Source organism: Balaenoptera physalus, assembly GCF_965194825.1.
Source record: "Balaenoptera physalus genome assembly, chromosome: 20".
NCBI classification, from domain to species: domain Eukaryota; kingdom Metazoa; phylum Chordata; class Mammalia; order Artiodactyla; family Balaenopteridae; genus Balaenoptera; species Balaenoptera physalus.
In genome coordinates, this window is record NC_138901.1 from 49,081,169 (window position 1) to 49,099,193 (window position 18,025).

The window sequence follows — 18,025 nt, forward strand, 5'->3', positions numbered from 1 at the left end:
CCACGGCAATGAGAAGCCAGTGCACCACAACGAAGAGTAGCCCTTGCTCGCCGCAACTAGAGAAGGCCCGCGTGCAGCAACAAAGACCCGACGCAGCCAAAAATAAATAAAAATTAAAATTAAAAAATTAAAAAAAAAAAAAGAATTAGGCCTTATGAATCCCAGCTCTGTCCCACATGCATGCGAGAGTACTCATTTAGCATACTGCCCTGCACAGAGGGAGCCCTCACTCCAGGGGCCCTCACACCCTAGGCAGATGCCTGGTCCCCTTCTGTGCCTCAGGAGACGGCTCCTCCTCTCACTCTGTCCTTTCAATTTGTTCAGGATCATTTCTCCTTCTCCATTTTAAAAGACAAAGGTAAGACATACTGAGAATAATTTCATAATCACAAACCTGCCCTCCCAATTGGCCCCTGCATCTAACCACCACCCCCCACCCACCCCGCCCCGACCTCACCACCCACCAGGGAGGTGGGCCTTACACGGGGCATCGTGCCAAGTTTTGAGCTGGACCCTCTAGAGTCTCCAAAGGAAATCAGGCTGGAGGCCAGCAGGGGGAGGCAGCATTCCGAGTGCCCAGCTTGGTCTAGGAGGCATTGAAATTCCAGGGCCGAAGGCCTGAGACAAAGATCATAATGAGACAGGAAGGTGGCATAGGAAGGAGCCCATTTGCATGACAATAATTGAGCCAAGAATAGAAAGCTAGAGGGATGCAAGGGTGAGGCTGGCAGCTGAGCCGGGCTAAACCTCACAAATCAGACTACCCAGCTCTGCTCTGCAGGGGAGGCGGGGGCTCAGCCCTGTGCCAGGTTTTGGGGGTTGGGAGGAGTGGGGAGAAGGACAGGGCACAGGGGATTGTGGGAATGCTGGCCAGGTTGGACTTTGCTTTACTCCTCCTCCTTCAGGCTGGAGCGCGCCTCTGCTTGCCTTCTCCTTTGTATGTGGTCTCTGAGGCTGTAGGGCTAACTCAGTGGGCAGGATGGCTGCTCAGAAAGATCTCTATGACGCCATTGTGATCGGGGCAGGCATCCAGGGCTGCTTCACTGCGTACCACCTGGCCAAACACAGGAAGAGGGTCCTCCTGCTGGAGCAGGTACCGTGTCCCCTCTGCACTCCCAACCTCAGGGACTGTCCCTTTCTCCTTTCCCAAGAGGGTTTTCTGTGGGATGAAGGCCAAAGGGCCTGATCTTCACAAATTCTATGCAATTTGTAGCTTAGCTGCCTGGTGTGTTTCATGACAATGCAAAGAAAGTTCCACCCTCCCTAAGACCCACTTTGGGTTTCTAGGCACATTTCCTCCTTTTGCTGCCTCCCAGATCCAGCTCTTGACCAAGAAGCGCCCCAGACCCCATTCTCTTCTTTCTTCCCGCCCAGTCTCTTCTGTGCCAAAATGGTTGCCCTGGCCCAGAAAAGTAATCAGTTCTGCTTTGGGTAACCTTAAATAAAGATAATTTGCCTAGAGGCAAAGGCTGATTTGTCAGTCTAGGAGGTAGGATTCTTCCCTGCATATTTCTGGCCTCTCACCCTGGAACCCTGCAGAGGCTTCTGTTTTTTCTGCCACCTCTGGATAATAGCAGCCTCCTTGTTTGATACACAGGAAATAAGACTTAGGGTTTTTTTTTCCTTATAGAAAAGTGACCCCATGAAGTGCAGTCTACTGGCCACTGCACATATGACTGGATGCTGTATATCCACAGCCTTCCCAGGGCAGGTGCACCCAGCCCACCTTCCAAAGGTTTCTACCCTCCCATTCTGCCTACATCTATCCAGGCTGGTTTTGGTTTATTCTTCTTGGTAATGAGCTGGATTGGTTAGAAACCTTTTTCATTTCTCTATCAGTTTTCTCAAAGCCTGAGGGATTCCTGGTCCAACCTTTCAGGAAACACTCCATCTTTTGCTAAATCTCAACATGGTTCTCTTGTCCTGAGCAATCTGAAGCTACAGAGAAAGAGTCAGCATCAGTTTTCTTGTGCATAAAAATGAGGAGCCTAGACTAGAATGATCTCAAAGGTTCTTTCTGCTTCTCCATGAGTCTAAGTGGGGCAAGGTTGCAGCAGGATGACTGAAGACTAACTCACAGAGGGACTTTGGGATGTGAATGATGTTAGCAAAAAGGATGCCTGAGTTAGAGCTACTGAAGAAATTCTATCCTGAAGCCAAGTCAGTAACTTGGCCACAAAGGGAGACTGTATGGAAATATTTGAAGAATAAGTGCTCCTTGTTGACAGCACGTGATGAGCGGGCTCCGAAAGGGGAGGGGTGACAGCTGCAGTTGTCTCTTGTCCTCCTTCTCCAGTTCTTCCTCCCGCACTCCCGAGGAAGTTCCCATGGGCAGAGCCGGATAATCCGAAGGGCGTACCCTGAAGACTTCTACACCCAGATGATGGCTGAGTGCTACCAGATATGGGCCCAGCTGGAGCATGAGGCGGGAACCCAATTATACAGGTTGGGTTAGTGGGGGAGAATTCCTTGAATCATGGGGCTCAGCACCTGGGGGTGCTTTTACTATGCAAGAGGGCGGTGCCAGGAATACCTGACATGCAACGGAGGGACACGGGGCCTCCGGAAGTGCCAGACACGTGGAAGCATTCTGCTTGCTGTCATCGTGGTCACCCGACAGGTCCAGCTGGCTCCTGCCAGTCTCTGAGTTCCAGGGCTGGGGTTAGACCATGTGTCCAAGGCTTGCAGGGGTTGTTTGGGGAAAACTGCTGGAAAGACACTGGGCAGATGCTCAGAGCTGGAGTTTGTATCTACATCTCCGTGGAACCGTCAGATACCCTCTCAGGGCAGGGATTGAAATAGAGGAGGAGGCCTCTGCTTGATTCTTTATATTCCCACTAGTATCACAAACTTTCACGCTGGGTCCTCTCCCCCAGAACAACCCTTATAAATCCATTTCATTCTCTGAATACCTCCTCCCATAGGAGCAAATGGGGATGCTCCTCAGGCTGCACTGCTGACCAGGGAGTGAGCCTGCAGCTATTTCTCTGTTGCCTGCACGGCCTTCTCTGGCCCTTAAGACCCCCCCTCACTGACCTTTCAAATATTCATGGGGAGGAAGGCAGACAACCCAGGAGGCAAAGAGAACTTTTACCAGCCATCCTACCACCCCTCCCGCCTTCTCTGTGGCTCTTAACTGAACTTCCTACAAAACCACTGCTCTACCCTACAGGGTGGCAGTTATTTTAATGGCCAGGAACCAAGAGGTTACTGTTCTGTTGCAAAAACACCATTAACTTAAGAACAAAGTGAAATCCATTATGCAAATACAGCTAGGGCAGCTAATTACAGATTTATTCCAGAGGCAGCTAATACACCCAGCACCCGAATAAAGGAGCACGTCTTGCTGAGGCGTGGCCTGGCAAAGGGACCTCTCTCTGTCAGCCATCTGTGAATACTGCTGAGTATCTTGCGTTAAAAGAACTGCTGAGGCCTTAGAGGGCACACTTCATCCCAGCAGACAAGGAGGCAACTAAAAGATGTTTGGAAAGTGTCTGGAATCTTTCAGAGGGGAGACAATTCTGGAGTCAGACAGGCTTGAATTTGACTTTGTGCTCTACCTCTTACCAGCTGTGTGACCTTGGAAAAGTTTCTGTACCTCTCTGCGCCTCATTTTTCTCACAGGGCTTTGTGAGGATTAAACGAGACTCTTGCGAAATACTTGGCACAATGCCTAGTACTTTTGAATAAATGGCAGTTCCTTCCACTTATTCTGGGTCAGCTGTATCCTATCTCCAGTGAGCAAGGGGGGAAGAAAGGCAGAAGGAGACAGATGGGATGCAGCAACCATGGACATCGAGGGGAAGGGCTGCTGGAGACAGGGAAAGAGACCCTTGGATAGGAGAATCTCATAATCTCACAATCCTTCTCTTTGGCAGGAGGACAGGAATTTGGAAGGGCTTTGGAACCAGGCAGGCCTGGCTCTAGATATCATCTTGCTCTGACATATTTAGCTGTGTGGTTTGGAGCAAGCTGTCTAACCTCTGTGAGACTCAGTTTTCTCATCTGTAAAGTAGGGGTAATAATATCTATTTCCTGTGTCTGTCGTGAGGATAAAGTTTGTAAAGGGCTTGCAATAGTACCTGACAAATCATCATCATCATTATCATTATCACTGCGTGTTTTAGTGCTTAGAATAAGAAACTAAGGCTGTTCTAAAAGTACTTGATCCATGTTAACTCATTTACTTCTCCCCACAAACTCATGAGAGGGTTGCTACTGAGTAGTCAGGGTCTTAACCTGTAGTGCAAGTCACAGAATTACTCAGCTTTCAGTCTAGAACAGAGTTTGGCAAACTTTTTCTGTGAATGGCCACATAGTTTTACCAGCTTTGCAGGCCATATGGTCTCTATTGCAACGATTCAACTCTGCCAACAACTCAACTGTGCCATTGTGAAAGCAGCCACAGATAATATGTAAACAAATGGGCATGGCTGGGTTCCAATAAAACTTTATTTATGGACACAAATTTCAGATAATTTTCATGTCATGAAATATTCTTCGGGACTTCCCTGGTGGTCCAGTGGTTAAGAATCCGCCTTCCAATGCAGGGGACGTGAGTTCGATCCCTGGTGAGGGAACTAAGATCCCACATGCTGAGGGGCAACTAAGCCCGCGTGCCACAACAAGAGAGCCCGTTTGCCGCAACTACAGAGCCCACGTGCTCTGGAGCCTGCATGCCACACCTAGAGAGAAGCCCGTGCGCCGCAATGAAAGAGCCCACGTGCCACAACTAAGACCTGATGCAGCCAAAAATAAACAAAAAAACAAATAAATATTAAAAAAAAGAAATATTCTTCTTTTGCTTTTTATCAACCATTTAAAAGTATAAAAACCATCTTGGCTTGTGGGACAGACAAAAACAGGTGATTTGGCCCCTGGGTCATCACTTGCTGGCTCCTGATTTAGGAAATACCACAAACTGGTTACCTTGTCCATCCCCTGTCTCCAAACAAGTTCATGCCTAAATCATCCCAGGTCAGAAGGCTGCTAACGTACATTTAAAGACTGGGACATATCATAGCTCCTCTTAAAAGACTATCCCTATGCTTCACAGCCCCAATTATGGAAAATGAAGAGTAAAGTGAATGTTCTTTGAAAAATCTTTGAAGTTCTATATAGCGCTAGGCATTATTATTATTGTTGTTGTTGTTATTATTAGCAAGTCCTTTCTTATGGCCAACCTAATTTACTCAGGCACACTAATTTATTTGGTTCTTTTACTTAGTAGAGACACAGAACAGATACTTCCTATTCCAATTCCTTTAGCTTTTGTTCCTAATTCTGATTTTCTAAATGATTCATCAGCTGTGTGATTCTTATTCTCCTAGGTTCTTCTGGAAGAACCAGCACAATATCATAATTGAACTGATAGATATGAACATATTTACTTAATGATATTTGATGATGATTTAAAAAAAAAACCTTCAGGAGTTGATAAGGTGGTTGTCCAATTCTCTTCATTCTGTTCTGCTGCTTCCTGTGACAGTGGCATGCTAAATATGGGTGGCTCAGGATATTTGCATATATTCTGGGAACAGACGATGACACATGTGTCAGATCACAAGGTCTGAATCTTTTGTGATGTGTACAGCCAGGATGCTGATACCAAGAGCAAATCCCAGCTCTGTGGCCCATCTCTTTCCTGCCCCACCTTCTCCCTTTGAGTCCTACTATCTAGCTCCTGACCCGGGCTGCCCCTGCTTAGCTGACAATATCAGACAAGATCACAGCCGTAGGCAGTACAGCTGCTGCCAGAACCTGGTGGCCCCCTGCGCAGCTGCTGCTTCCTGTGTCTGCGAAGTGTCTGGCTTGTCAGCCACATCCCCTCCCTGGAGCAGTCTCTGTTAACCAATTCCACCTCGGCCCACTGAGCAGAAGATGAAACGCCAAGAGCTCCTCCAAAACCAACAAAGACAGCAGCCATTACCGAGTCCCCGTTGGAGTCCCTTCCCCAAGGTGACTCTGAGAGCTGGCTTTCCTGGCACTTTTAACCCAGAGCGGGGAAAGCTGGAGCTTGGGATGGGAGATGGCAGATGCAGGGAGAGCTGTCTGCCCCTCCCAAATCCTCCCCACTCCATCCTGCCTCCTGTCCTGCTATAGTAAATGGTGGAAATCCCTCATCACCAGCTCCCTACATCATGTCTGAGGCTTTAGTTGGGCCATAGAGAAGTCAACAAGGCCCTTGGGAGGAATCTTTGATTATCTCTTCCTAGGGCTGGATCCAGCTAGGGTTGGGAGGAAGGCACAGTTAGTACCAAATGCTCTGATGGTGTTCTGGGACTTGGGAGCTGGACTCTTTCCAGGGATCCCCAGCACCCCAGCCTCACTACAAGGTGCCATCTTTCTAGACCAGCCCTGACCGCTCATTTCCTGGTCATTTTTTTTTTCCTGCAATGCCCTTGTCCCTTCTCACCCTCCTCCTCCCCAAACTTCGTAGCCTGGATCTGAGCAGAAAAAGACGAAAGGGAGGCCCAGAGCATAGGGGTGAGAAATTGATGCAGAATAAGCAGACTGTTTATTGGGATCTAGGAAAAGCCATTAAGAAAATAAGCACTTAAATGATTTTCAATCTGTGCATGGAAGTCATCTATCTTCATATTGGGGGGAAAAGGCCCGTTCTCCGATCCCGGTTTTGATTGACTGATTTCCAATTCTCTAAGCATCTCCCACAGGAGCCTCTCACCTATTTCCCATAATGACAGGCCTTTGCATTTCCAGGCAGTGTTTTACATTTATTTCCGATTTGCTCATAATGGTCAAAAATCTCTCTCCAATCCAAGGCATTTCTCTGGCAGTGCATGGTTTCCCTCAGGCCAAATAGCTCAGCTGTGATCCACGGAAAATGAGAATTTCCCAAACGCATCTCCGGACTAGGGGAGGGTCCAGCATCACAAATTCAGATGGAAAATTTCCCACTGTTAGATCAATATCTGGGCTAAGAAATAAATGCCACAGGGGCAGAGAGCTGGAGCAAAATGATTACAATTGGCACAATTACATTCACCAGCAGACTCAGCTTGCTGATTACTCCTAGGGATGGGGAGCTCCCGCTTCATCCACCGCAGGATGGCTTGGGAATTAGAACATCACTCAGCATTTCATAATTCGACAGATTTGCCCGTTGCTTTGGCGTGAGTTCATTTCCTCCATATAGTACATTCCTGAAAGAGGAGTTCTTATTTCAAGGGAAGGAGGAAGGAAGGGAAAGTAACTAAATCTCAGAGTATGTGAGAGACCAAGGCTAGTATATTGCAGGCAGAGGTTAGAATATGCTGCTCTGGAATTTCCGGGCCAGGGATCTGACATTGTGACTGCTAAGGTGAGGTCTTTCCCAGAATTCTACACAGCCACAACCTCATCAGGTACAAAGGGCTCTAGAACGTATGCTTGGGTGACTTAATTATCCTGTTGACCAAGGAGTTTACTAGGCAAGTTTTCATTAACTGAGAACCAATCTGAAGTTCTTTTGGGGCCACAGGAAAAAGACGGTCTGCTGGCTGGTGGGGATTTCTACAGCATCTTTCCTCTGCTGAGCTTTGAAGAGGCAGAGGCGTTCACTGCTTTCTCACCAGTGGTGAATGCTGGGTAGGCGGGGGTCATGGCAAATGGATTGGGCATGCTGCGCGGCTCTGTGTACTGACACTGGCCCCAGGGCCCGCTGTGTCCCTACCCCCTCCCAATCTTCTCTTTAATCCCCCCAACTAGATAATGTGGGATTTTGAAGCATGTAATATCCATGAGACTCCATTATAGGCTATTACGAGCTTTATATACAGTACCTGGGGGATGTGTCAGGCTGATGCTTGTCACTGTGGCTGCTGAAACCGAGAGGGACTACAGGAATGGTCCCAAGGGCCAAAGTGACCCTTCTATTGTTTTGATCAGTTCCCCTCAAAAGGGAGCTCTGATCTCTTGTGACAGAGAGATGGAAAGCATTAAAGAGTAACAGCTCTCATTCTCTTATGGAGGAAGAAACACAGAGGGATGTATAGGGAGAAACAAAATCACTGAATCGCTGAATTAATTGCTGGAGTCCTAAGAGGCCATCTCACCTACTAGGGTTTCTGCATGAGGGCACTATTGGCATTTGGGTGGGATCTTCCTGAGCATTGCAGGTTTAGCATCCCTGGCCCCTGCCCACCAAATGTGAGTGGCAACCCCCAGGCATTGTGACAAGCAAAAAAATGATCCATGCCATTTCCACAACTCCCCTGGTGTGGAACCACCAATAGTCCAACAGTCATGCGTTACAGAGGAGGAATGTGAGGTTGGATCAGCGAGCAATCAGACCAAGGTCACAGAGGGGATGCCAGGACTGGACCCAGGGCCAGAGCTCCCAACTTAGGACCCTTTCCACAAAACAGGCAGCCTCTGAGAAGGAACTGAGAGATAGATGCACAAGAAGAGACAAAACATTATATGACAAGAAAAAGGAACAGGGAAAAGAAACAGCAGGGAGTTGGGGAGGGGAAAGGGGATAAAGAATTGAGATCAAAACAGTGAGTGGGGTCAGGGGACTGGAGGAAAGGGAAGAAATCTTAACAAGTTCATTGAACATTTACCACTTTCTAGGTGTGGAGATAAAAGAGGACTTAGGATCTCTGACCTCAAGGGCAGGATGGATCCTGATGAGGGAAGATGGAGGGATAAGCAAACCAATAGTGAGAGCCAAGGGCAGACTTGGGGATGGGCTAGAAACCAGCGCAACAATACTGGACTGTTACAACAGAATGGAGATGTCTTTGCCTGTTTTTTGAATGTGAGGCCAGGACTCCCCTTGATGCCTGGTCTGGGCCCCTTGCTGAAAAATGACAGAGAAGGCCCAGGGCCCGGACGCAGACTCTCACTCAGGTGTCTTTTTTTTTTTTTTTATAGGCAGACTGGACTACTGCTGCTGGGAATGAAGGAGAATGCAGAATTAAAGATAATCCAGGCTACTCTGTCTAGGCAGGGAGTGGAACACCAGTGTCTTCCATCTGAGGAACTGAAGCAACGTTTCCCCAATATTCGGTTGGCCAGGGGAGAAGTGGGGCTCTTGGAAAAGTCTGGAGGAGTTCTCTATGCTGACAAGGCGCTCAGAGCCCTTCAGGTGATATCCTGCAACATTAGGGGCACTGCAGCTCCTGCTCTGGGCATCCTGGGTCTCCATCAGCCATCCCCTGACCCCCAGTTGGATGAGAGCCTTTGCCCTGCCAGCTTTAGTCTTGACTTTTTGGACTGGGCAGTTTTATATACCCTGCTAGGCCTCGACAATATGGGAGAGGAGGTCTAGATTCTGCCCTCTCTTTTCTGCACTCGATGAAGGATTCTTTGTCCACCAGGGTGAACCACATACATAACTGATTCTCCCTTCCCTGCTCCTGCCCTTTCAGGATGCAATTCGACAGCTAGGAGGCATAGTGCATGATGGAGAGAAGGTGATGGAGATAAAACCAGGGCTACTGGTCATGGTGAAAACCACCTCCAGGAGCTACCAAGCCAAGAGCTTGATCATCACAGCAGGTCCTTGGACCAACCGGCTCCTCCGTCCCCTGGGAATTGAGCTGCCTCTCCAGGTAAGGGGAGCTGGAAGCCTGAGGGTTGGTGCTTAAGAAAAGAAGCCTTGGACCCAGATGGACTTGAGTCTTCCATCTGCCGCTTGCTAGTGGGCAAATTCATTCACCTTCACCTCACTTAGTCTCAATTTTATAACCTGTAAAATGGGGACTAGGGCTGTGGGAGAATTAAATTAAATTATATACACATATATATATAACCTTAGGAGATGGCCTGGCCTATAGTAAGCACTCAATAAACATGAGGTATTATTAACTCCTGGGGAGAGAGAGAAGTAGGCTGGATGCAGTTTTGGGAGAAGATTAAGAATAGGGGAAGAGACAGATTCAGCAATTTTTATCCATCATGTTACATAATGTAACATGTAAATGACATGAGAATTGAGTGAAACAAAGATGGGTGAGTTAATCAGGGCATCTGGGCTTATATTAAAGGGCTACGGGACCCCAGAAATGCTTTCCCCCTTCATTTCGCACTTCTTCCCGCTCCAAGACCCTGCGGATCAACGTGTGTTACTGGCGAGAGAAGGTTCCCGGAAGCTATGGTGTGTCCCAGGCCTTTCCATGCTTCCTGGGCTTCAGCCTGGCTCCTTACCACATCTATGGATTGCCCTCCGGAGAGTACCCAGGGCTGATGAAGGTGAGCGGAGAGGCCAAGAGAAGGCTAATAGGGGTCCAGGCAGATTTGGGGCAGCTATTCTAACTTTCCTCTCACCAGACTCCCTCGGATCCCAGCGGGCAGGAGCAGGAACGGACTTCACTATTCACTATGCACAACACAAGACCCCTGTCTGTCCTGGAGCCCTTCCTTTGCAAACATAGGGTTGGCGGGGGAATGGATAGCTAGGCAAACTAATGTGGCAACAAACAGCATCTGTCAGGACTGGGGAAGGCTGGGATGATGGATGGGGTGCGTGCATTCTGTGTACAACCTGCCCCCTGGGTTGGGGGTGGTGTGCAGGAGGCCGGCCATCCCAGCTCACCACTGCTCTGATTGGGAGCCAGGTCTGCTATCACCACGGCAACAATGCAGATCCTGAGGAGCGGGACTGCCCTGCAGCTTTCTCAGACATCCAAGACGTCCACATCCTGAGCTGCTTTGTCAGAGATCACTTACCTAACTTAGAGCCTGAGCCTGCTGTTATGGAGCACTGCATGTACACGGTAAGGGTGTGGGCAACTGGGCCAGGCTCTCTCGCAGCCCTGGAGAACAGGGGAATGAGACGACTGGCCTTGTGCTGCTCAGGCTGGACTCTACCTGACCCCTGACACAGTATGTGACTTGAAACAAATGAGCTCATTTCTGCGGGTCAGTTCACCTCCACCAGAGAGGGCCCACTAGAGGTTATTCGTATTCTTTTTCATTAGGAAACTAGGCATACGTCTGGCAGTCCTTCACTATGTTTCCCAGAAGAGCTCTAAAAGAGTTTTTGGCAAGATGTGCTAGTTGAGCAGGCCTTAGGGACAAAGAGAAGAGACAGATGTCACCAGGGCCTGAGGCATCTTCGCTAAAGTTAGTTTGCACGCGTTAACTGAGCACCTACTGTGTTCATAGCTCTACACGAGAAGAGACAGATGGACAAATGAGAAAGACTGGCGTACCCTAGGGCACTGGCATGCAGAAAGCATTCCTGTGCCCCATTCCTATTCTTTCTGGAAAGAAATCCAGCTGAGTCTCCTCCCTTCTGAGCCTGCGGTTCTCCCTCCTCCCTCTATCCTCAAAGGACACAGGTGTGATTGTTTCTTTCTAGAACACCCCTGATGAGCACTTCATTCTTGATCGACACCCAAAGTACGATAACATTGTCATTGGTGCCGGATTCTCTGGTGAGCCTGAGCGAGGGAAGACGGGGTGCCTTAAAGTTGACCGACCTCAGTACCAGGCAAAATGGTGTTTTTTTAGTTGAACAGAGAGGGGCCAAAGCATAGACCTTGAGTGCATAAGGGGGTTGAGCGGGGCTATCAGAGAAGAAAAGGTTCTCATGGTGGGAGGCAACTTCCAGCTTTGGGATGCGACCAATGGGAATGTTATCTGGGGACTGTGTAGGGGACATCCAGGGAGTCCAGTACCTGTCTCTGAGGATGCCTGACCACCTGTTCTCCTTTCCCTAGGGCATGGGTTTAAGCTGTCCCCTGTTGTGGGGAAGATCCTGTACGAATTAAGCATGAAATTAATGCCATCCTATGACTTGACACCTTTTCGAATCAGCCGCTTCCCCTGCCTCGGCAAAGCCCACATGTGACTGGCCAGCTGCTTCCCTTCTGTGCACAGGAGCTGGGAATAAAGCCCTCTTCTGGGAAAGACTTCTCAGAGGAAGGAAGTGGCTGTGAGATGTTATCCTTTTCTCTTGCCCCTCTTCAGTTCCCCATAAACACCAGCTGATTGAATTTACCTTCTTTCCCTAGCCAGCTCCCCAATCCCACACTTCTTTTGCTTCAGAAGTTCAATCAGATATTCTATAATCACAGAGTAGCAAGGACCTTGAAGCTGGATGTCTCAATAAGGAGGGGGCATAAGGACTGGCTCAGGAGACCAAAGCAGTTGTTAAAATTCTCTTCATAGGGGCATTTGATGAATTTGGGATACATGTGAATAAAGCTGCCTGGGGGAGAGTAAATAAGATGATCTGTAGACCACTAAGGCCCTTGGCATTCCTGTTCATAAAACGAGAGCCACCCTCTATCACAAACTCCTGTAAAATTTGGCTCATCTTGGGTGCACAGTAAATGTTTGTTGCAAAAAATGTGTTGAACAGATAAGTAAATGACTGCATTGCATGAAAGCCTGTGGTGGGCTTTATCTTCCATGTGACCTTATCTCTTATAGACTTTAACGTCTAAATTAGCACCACAGAATCCATTATCCCAGGACTCCTTGGGGTCTTTATCCCCTCAATGCACCGCACCCTCTTTCTCTGGATTCTTTGTCTGGTTCTCATCCTCTCTCTGGTTCTATAAAGACGCTCAGCTCCCCAGTCTCTCATTAAGGTGTATTGTCAGGTCTTTATGAAGATGGAGCTGTTCTACCAGAAAGGAAGAGAGAGACACACTCGCTTAGAAACCCTGTTCAATGTTTGAATGTTAAATGTGCCATTTTATTATCATTAGGATTGCTCCCACTTAATGAAACGGCATTAACACCGAGTCGGCTGGCCTCCTTGCACTAATTGTTTTGGAAGGAAACAGGCTCATAACTGCCCCAGGGTGGGTGGAGGGGTGAGAGGTGTAAACAGAGGCTCAAGCAAGGCTGAGTGCACTCAGATGAAACCCAAGCAGGAGCATTTCTAGACAGGGCCAGTTTGACCCACAAGAACAGGAGTTAAAGTGCTCTGGGGAGAAAAAAACTGGGACTGGGTGGGGTGGAAATGTTTGAAGGAATCGCTGAGAGGGGAAGAGTGGGAAATGGAAATAAGAGTAAAAATATTCCCAAAGGAAATAACAACACAGAGGAAATTACTCTTCAATTGCCTTATAGGCCTAGGCACATGGATTAGTACTGATTTCTCCTGGGAATTATGAAAGCCAGCCAATCCTGTCAACCCCATGCCAAGTCTGCTTTTTGGGTGCTCTCACTTAGTTCCCCAAACCACAGCCTCTGTAAAGTGGGAATAATCATATCTGTAAAATGGGAATAATACTATTGATACATTCCATGGATCAACCTTGAAGACATAATGCTAAATAAAATAATCCAGACATAAGAGGACAAGTATTGTATGATTCCACTTGTGTGAGCTACCTAGAGTAGTCAAATTCATAGAAGCAGAAAGTAGAATGGTGGTTGCCAGGGGCTGGAGGGAGGGGGGAATAAGGAGTTATTGTTTAATGGGCACAGAGTTTCAGTTTGGGAAGATAAAAAAGTTCTGGAGATGGACGGTGTGATGGCTGCACAACATTGTGAATGTACTTAAATGCCACTCAATTGCACACCTAAAACGGTTAAGATGGTGCATTGTAAGTTATGTATATTTTACCTCAATAAAGAAAAAGGGAATAATAATACTGTCCAACTCTACAGGAGTGTGTGAGGATCAAATAAGATCATTCATTCATTCATTCAACACACAAATATTTGTTGAGTTCTGCTGTGTGCCGGGCACTGTGCTAGGCATGGTGGATGTATCTGTGAACAAAACAGAAGACAATCTCTACTCTTGTGGTGTTTACAGTTCAGTGAGGAGAAGACGTAAATAATACGTATAAATAAATTGCATTGTACATTAGAGGGTGACAAGTGCGTTGCGGAAAAAACAGAGCAGAATGGGGAAGATAGAGAATGCTGGGGGAGGGGCTGCCCTTTTCAATGGTGGTCAGGGTAGGACTCATTGAGGAGGAGGCATTTGAGCAGACTTGGAGGAGAGGGAGTGCACCGTGCAGATACCTGGAGGTCTGTAAGAGAACGTGGTAAATTGTAAAGCAAGGTATTGTGTTATTACTGAGAGAGAGAAAAATGCGGTACAGAGAGGGATCAGTGTAAGATCCTGCCAGCTCCCAAGCTGGCAAAGTTGGGGAGGAAGGATGTTGGGAACTTCTCTCTCCCTCTCGTTCCGCAGCTCCCTCTGCTTCTGCTTCTCTCAGTGCCACCCTCCTCCCCCAGCCAGCTGCAGCTCCCCTTCCAAAATATCCAGTCTTATTCAGCTTGCTGGTGACAGCTAAAGGAGGGGACAAGTGTCTAGAGGAGGCTGAGAAAGGACAAGTGGGGGATGCTGACAAGCCCTGCCTGGGCTGGCGAAGTCGCTTTAGAAATGAGCCAGTGTGTCCTAGAAACAGAGTGCAAGCAGGGGCAGGGGCAGGGGCGTGTGGGGTAGGACGGGTGTGTGTGGGAGGGACGAGGTCAGGGAAGAGTGGAGAGAAACAGGAATTGGATAAGCAGAGACTGGCAACGTGCAGGCCAAGAAGGCAGGTGAGGACCTGCAGGGATGCTGCACACAACCCAAGTGGGAGGAACGGAGCGTTTCTTACTGAGGGTGGGATGGGGTCACAGAGGGGAAGAAGGGATGGAGGAAATAGAGTCTGTGGACATGGAGAAGAGGACTAGACGTTGTAGGTGGGCTCGGAGGACAACTTGAGGGTTTTGGTAACACTGAAGGATTTGCCAAGCAGACCCACCAGCGTTATCTCCCTGCCTACCTTCTGCTTGAGCGTGGCCAGGCATCCACTTTCAGGCCGACCCTACCTATCTTCAAAATGGAAGAAAATCAAAATAAATCGGGCAGGCAATAAGAGACCTCTGGAAGGGCAACTGGGGTCCTCACAGGCTGCAGGGGAGAGATAAGGGCAGCGAAGAGAAAGAGGCCGGCATGGTTGCCAACCAGACTAAGGAAAACAGAGGCAGGCTCAAAATAGATGGGGGCTGGGGGAGGGAGGAGAGGCAGCCCAGAAAAGAAGGGAAAGCAGAGGCAATCGATGCCACTGCGACTCTGACCCAATTCTTCATTTCTCAGCCTCACCATCTGAAAAATTAGGGGGTGATGGGGAAAAAGGGAAAGACTGAGGAGAGTCAGGGGAAAGTACTTTGAGTCCTAAGGCCTAGGCAATTGTGGGGTACAAATCAGTAAGCCCAGTGTGAAAAAGAGGAGGTATATGGTGTAGTCAGTACGAGTTAAACACTAACCTAACCAGAGTTTGGTAACCCAGGACAGGTTTAAGAGCTTAAGGAGTGTGATTGTAACTTGGAATGAGGTTCACCTGTCTAGCAAGGTAAGTGGCAGCAACAAGGATGAGTTAATCTGGGGGTACTAGGCTGGAGTGACTTGATGCTTGCATTTAACTTCTCAAAAGAGTGATTAAAGAGAATTTGGTTATTGGATATTCTATTTCAATGGTGGGCTTCCCATGCAGCAAGAGGGATTTAGGTTAGAACTCGGGAAATCCACCCCACTAAGTAGATTTGTGAGATATTAAAACATGTATATAGCACTGCTTAGGGTATTCTTTCCTTGGAAATCTTTAAAAACGAGAAGCCCACCTATTTGGGCCTATATAGTCTTGCCTGAAGGCCAGGACCTCCCAACAAATCTCTGGAAGACTTCTGGCTAGAGAGGAGGTAGGGTCTGAGATGGGATTCTGGGCAGGGAGAATGAATGTAAGCACCTGGGCGGAGAGGTGAGGCATAAGGCAGGCTGGATCTGTCAGGCAGGAAGAAGCAGCAGGGACAAGGGGCAGGATTCTAACACACAGGACCCAGCGGCATTTACATAACTTTGAATAATGAATAAGCCCAGCTCTGGGGCTCCTAGTCAGCATGCTCATCTGCATCTTTATTAGGCTTTATAAATGATTCAGCTCCCTACCCTTTCCCCCCAGCCCCTGCCCAGCCTGCCCCAAGCATCAGGGTAGTTGATTGCTCATTATTTTAGACTAGATTTGTTTCACCAACATTCAGTGAGGCATGGAGTGGGGGATACAGGAGGGAGGGATAAATCCAAAAGGCAGGTGGAGTGGAGGGGTAGGGGAACGAACAGAAGCAGCAGCCACAGGGAGGCAGGCAGACGGCTGCGAGCTAGGGAGGTGGGCATAATTCTCTGAAATGCTCCTGGGGCCAGCATCTTCAGGAGAGAAAGGTTTCTTAGATTCCCCAAAATGTGCTGGGTTCAAGTCCCACTCAATCCCCGGTTTCCCTTACATCTGTTGCCAAGCCCCCAGCAGGCTTCTCTCTCAGCTCCAGCGCAGTGCTGAGCCACTTGAGCAGCCAGATGAAAACTGCCCCCAGGGAAGTTCTCACTTTTTCCCGAGGCAGGAATTTTGCTATTTTCATGAAAAAAAAAAATCTACTATGCTTTGCAAGGCCAGAACAGGCACCAGGCATATATTAGGGGAGAAAGTGATAGGAACAGGCCTACATGGTATGTGAATTTGTAGAGAAAGGAATGCTTGTGTCCATAGAGAGTTTGAGCCCACCTGGAAAGAGAAGCCTGGAAAAGATGGGCAGCCCTCAACTCCTCCAGGTAGGCATATTAGTGCCCACTGCTCTGGTCTACTGGCAGGAGGCAGGAGAAGTATTTAATAGCCTGGACGAGGAGTTGGCAGGAAACTGGTAGGGGGAAAGGTAGAGCACTTCTCAGCCCTGGCTGCACATTAAAACCATCAAGAGAGCTTTAAAAAATATGATGCTTGGGCCCCACCCAAGGCCAATTAAATCAGAATCCCCGAGGGAGAAGGCCTTGGGCACAGTAGTATTTCTTAAAAAGCTCCTCAATGATAGGACTTCCTTGGCGGTCCAGTGGTTGAGACTCTGCACTTCTACTACAGGGGACATGGGTTCGATCCCTGGTTGGGGAACTAAGATACTGCATGCCGCGCTGAGTGGCCAAAAAAAAAACCTCCTCAATGTTGTTTGGATGCTGATTTGAACAAGCTAACTTTAAAATATACATATATATATAATTTGTTACATTATTAATATTTAAAATCAGGAAAATTTAAACACTGGATATTTGGTACTAAGGAGTTATTGATAATTTTTTTTAGGTGTGATAAGAGTATTGTGATTACATTTTAAGGAGTCATTTTCTTTTCTTTGAGGGGTAGATACTAAACAAATATCTTCATTGTAACAAAGTGATATCATATCTGGGGTCTCCTTCAAAATAATCCAAGGGAATGGGGAAGTGGGCCAGGTTCAAATGAAGCAAGATTCACTCTGTGTTGAAAATTGTTGAAGCTGTTTGGTGGATAAAGTTCATTATACTATGTTTTTTACTCTTTGTATACACAACAAAACAAAAACAGTTCCTTGAGTGTTTCTAATATACAGCAAGGTGAGAACCCCAGAGCCAGGCACTCAGCAGGAAAGGGGCCACCATGGCACCTCTGTGGGCACAACCGACTTTAAGGAGACCAGGTTTGTGGGACCCTAAACGATAGGTGACAGCCTTGTCCTCCAACGCCCTAGGCTTCAGGCAGAGTCACAGGGACCACTTGTGAGGAACCAGAGCTGGCAGTCAGAGATGCACTGGGGGTGTCCAAAGAGCCCTTCAGGCTTCCTCCCCCACCCCAGCACAGCCTCTGGGGACTCAGGCTCTATGCATCAGGCCAGGAGGCTGGACCAAGGGGAGCCGCCTGACTGAGGCACCCAGAGCAAGCAATCAGCCTGTCTCTTCTCTCTCAATCCCTGCCCTCTCTCGACTGACTCCACAGGAGCCAGGCCCCCATCTCAGCCGGCAACACCCCCCCCCCCTCCAGCCGTCACCACTGTTTCCCAGCGCTGTCACCCCCGCGACGGACTCATCTGCCGCTGTCAGGGAACATTAGCCCAGCAGACTTCATCAAGGACGTGAAGGGAGGCTGAACACCAGTCCACAGAAGTACGGGCACCCAGGCAGCCACCCCCAGCGGCTGCCGGCAGAGCTGTCTGAGCTGCTGAGAGATTCGCGGGTAGCTTGATCTCATTTGCATATCACTTCTTTAACGAACACATTCACAAGAATCCCAAATTCTCAGTTTTCTGCTCTCACCGACAGATTGGA

General features: G+C 48.3%; 2 protein-coding genes across 8 annotated transcripts in view; one reads left to right on the top strand and one right to left on the bottom strand.

Moving 5' to 3' along the window:
* The window catches only part of SEZ6 (seizure related 6 homolog), a 97,449-nt gene that overhangs the window by 76,598 nt on the left and 2,826 nt on the right, over nucleotides 1-18,025 (bottom strand). The window lies entirely within an intron of this gene.
* Nucleotides 679-13,266, top strand: PIPOX (pipecolic acid and sarcosine oxidase). Of its 3 annotated transcripts, none has more exons than XM_082442831.1 (8): nucleotides 685-1,093; nucleotides 2,297-2,445; nucleotides 8,878-9,073; nucleotides 9,375-9,557; nucleotides 10,051-10,197; nucleotides 10,563-10,721; nucleotides 11,309-11,384; nucleotides 11,670-13,266. In XM_082442831.1, exons 1-8 carry the CDS (start codon nucleotides 980-982, stop codon nucleotides 11,798-11,800), a joined length of 1,155 nt encoding a protein of 384 aa, XP_082298957.1. In that variant the 5' UTR covers nucleotides 685-979; the 3' UTR covers nucleotides 11,801-13,266. The 3 variants fall into 3 exon arrangements, with proteins under 3 accessions (XP_082298958.1, XP_082298957.1, XP_082298956.1); XM_082442830.1 differs by having other exon boundaries at nucleotides 687-1,093; nucleotides 8,878-9,091; XM_082442832.1 differs by lacking the exon at nucleotides 10,563-10,721 and having other exon boundaries at nucleotides 679-1,093; nucleotides 8,878-9,091.

What these genes read in the sequence shown, in the direction of transcription:
- PIPOX (XM_082442830.1), top strand. Translation starts at nt 980, where the DNA reads ATGGCTGCTCAGAAAGATCTCTATGACGCCATTGTGATCGGGGCAGGC. An exon ending in GCGGGAACCCAATTATACAG is followed by an intron (nt 2,446 to 8,877) that starts GTTGGGTTAGTG and finishes TTTTTTTTATAG; the next exon opens with GCAGACTGGACTACTGCTGC. An exon ending in AGTACCCAGGGCTGATGAAG is followed by an intron (nt 10,198 to 10,562) that starts GTGAGCGGAGAG and finishes ATTGGGAGCCAG; the next exon opens with GTCTGCTATCACCACGGCAA.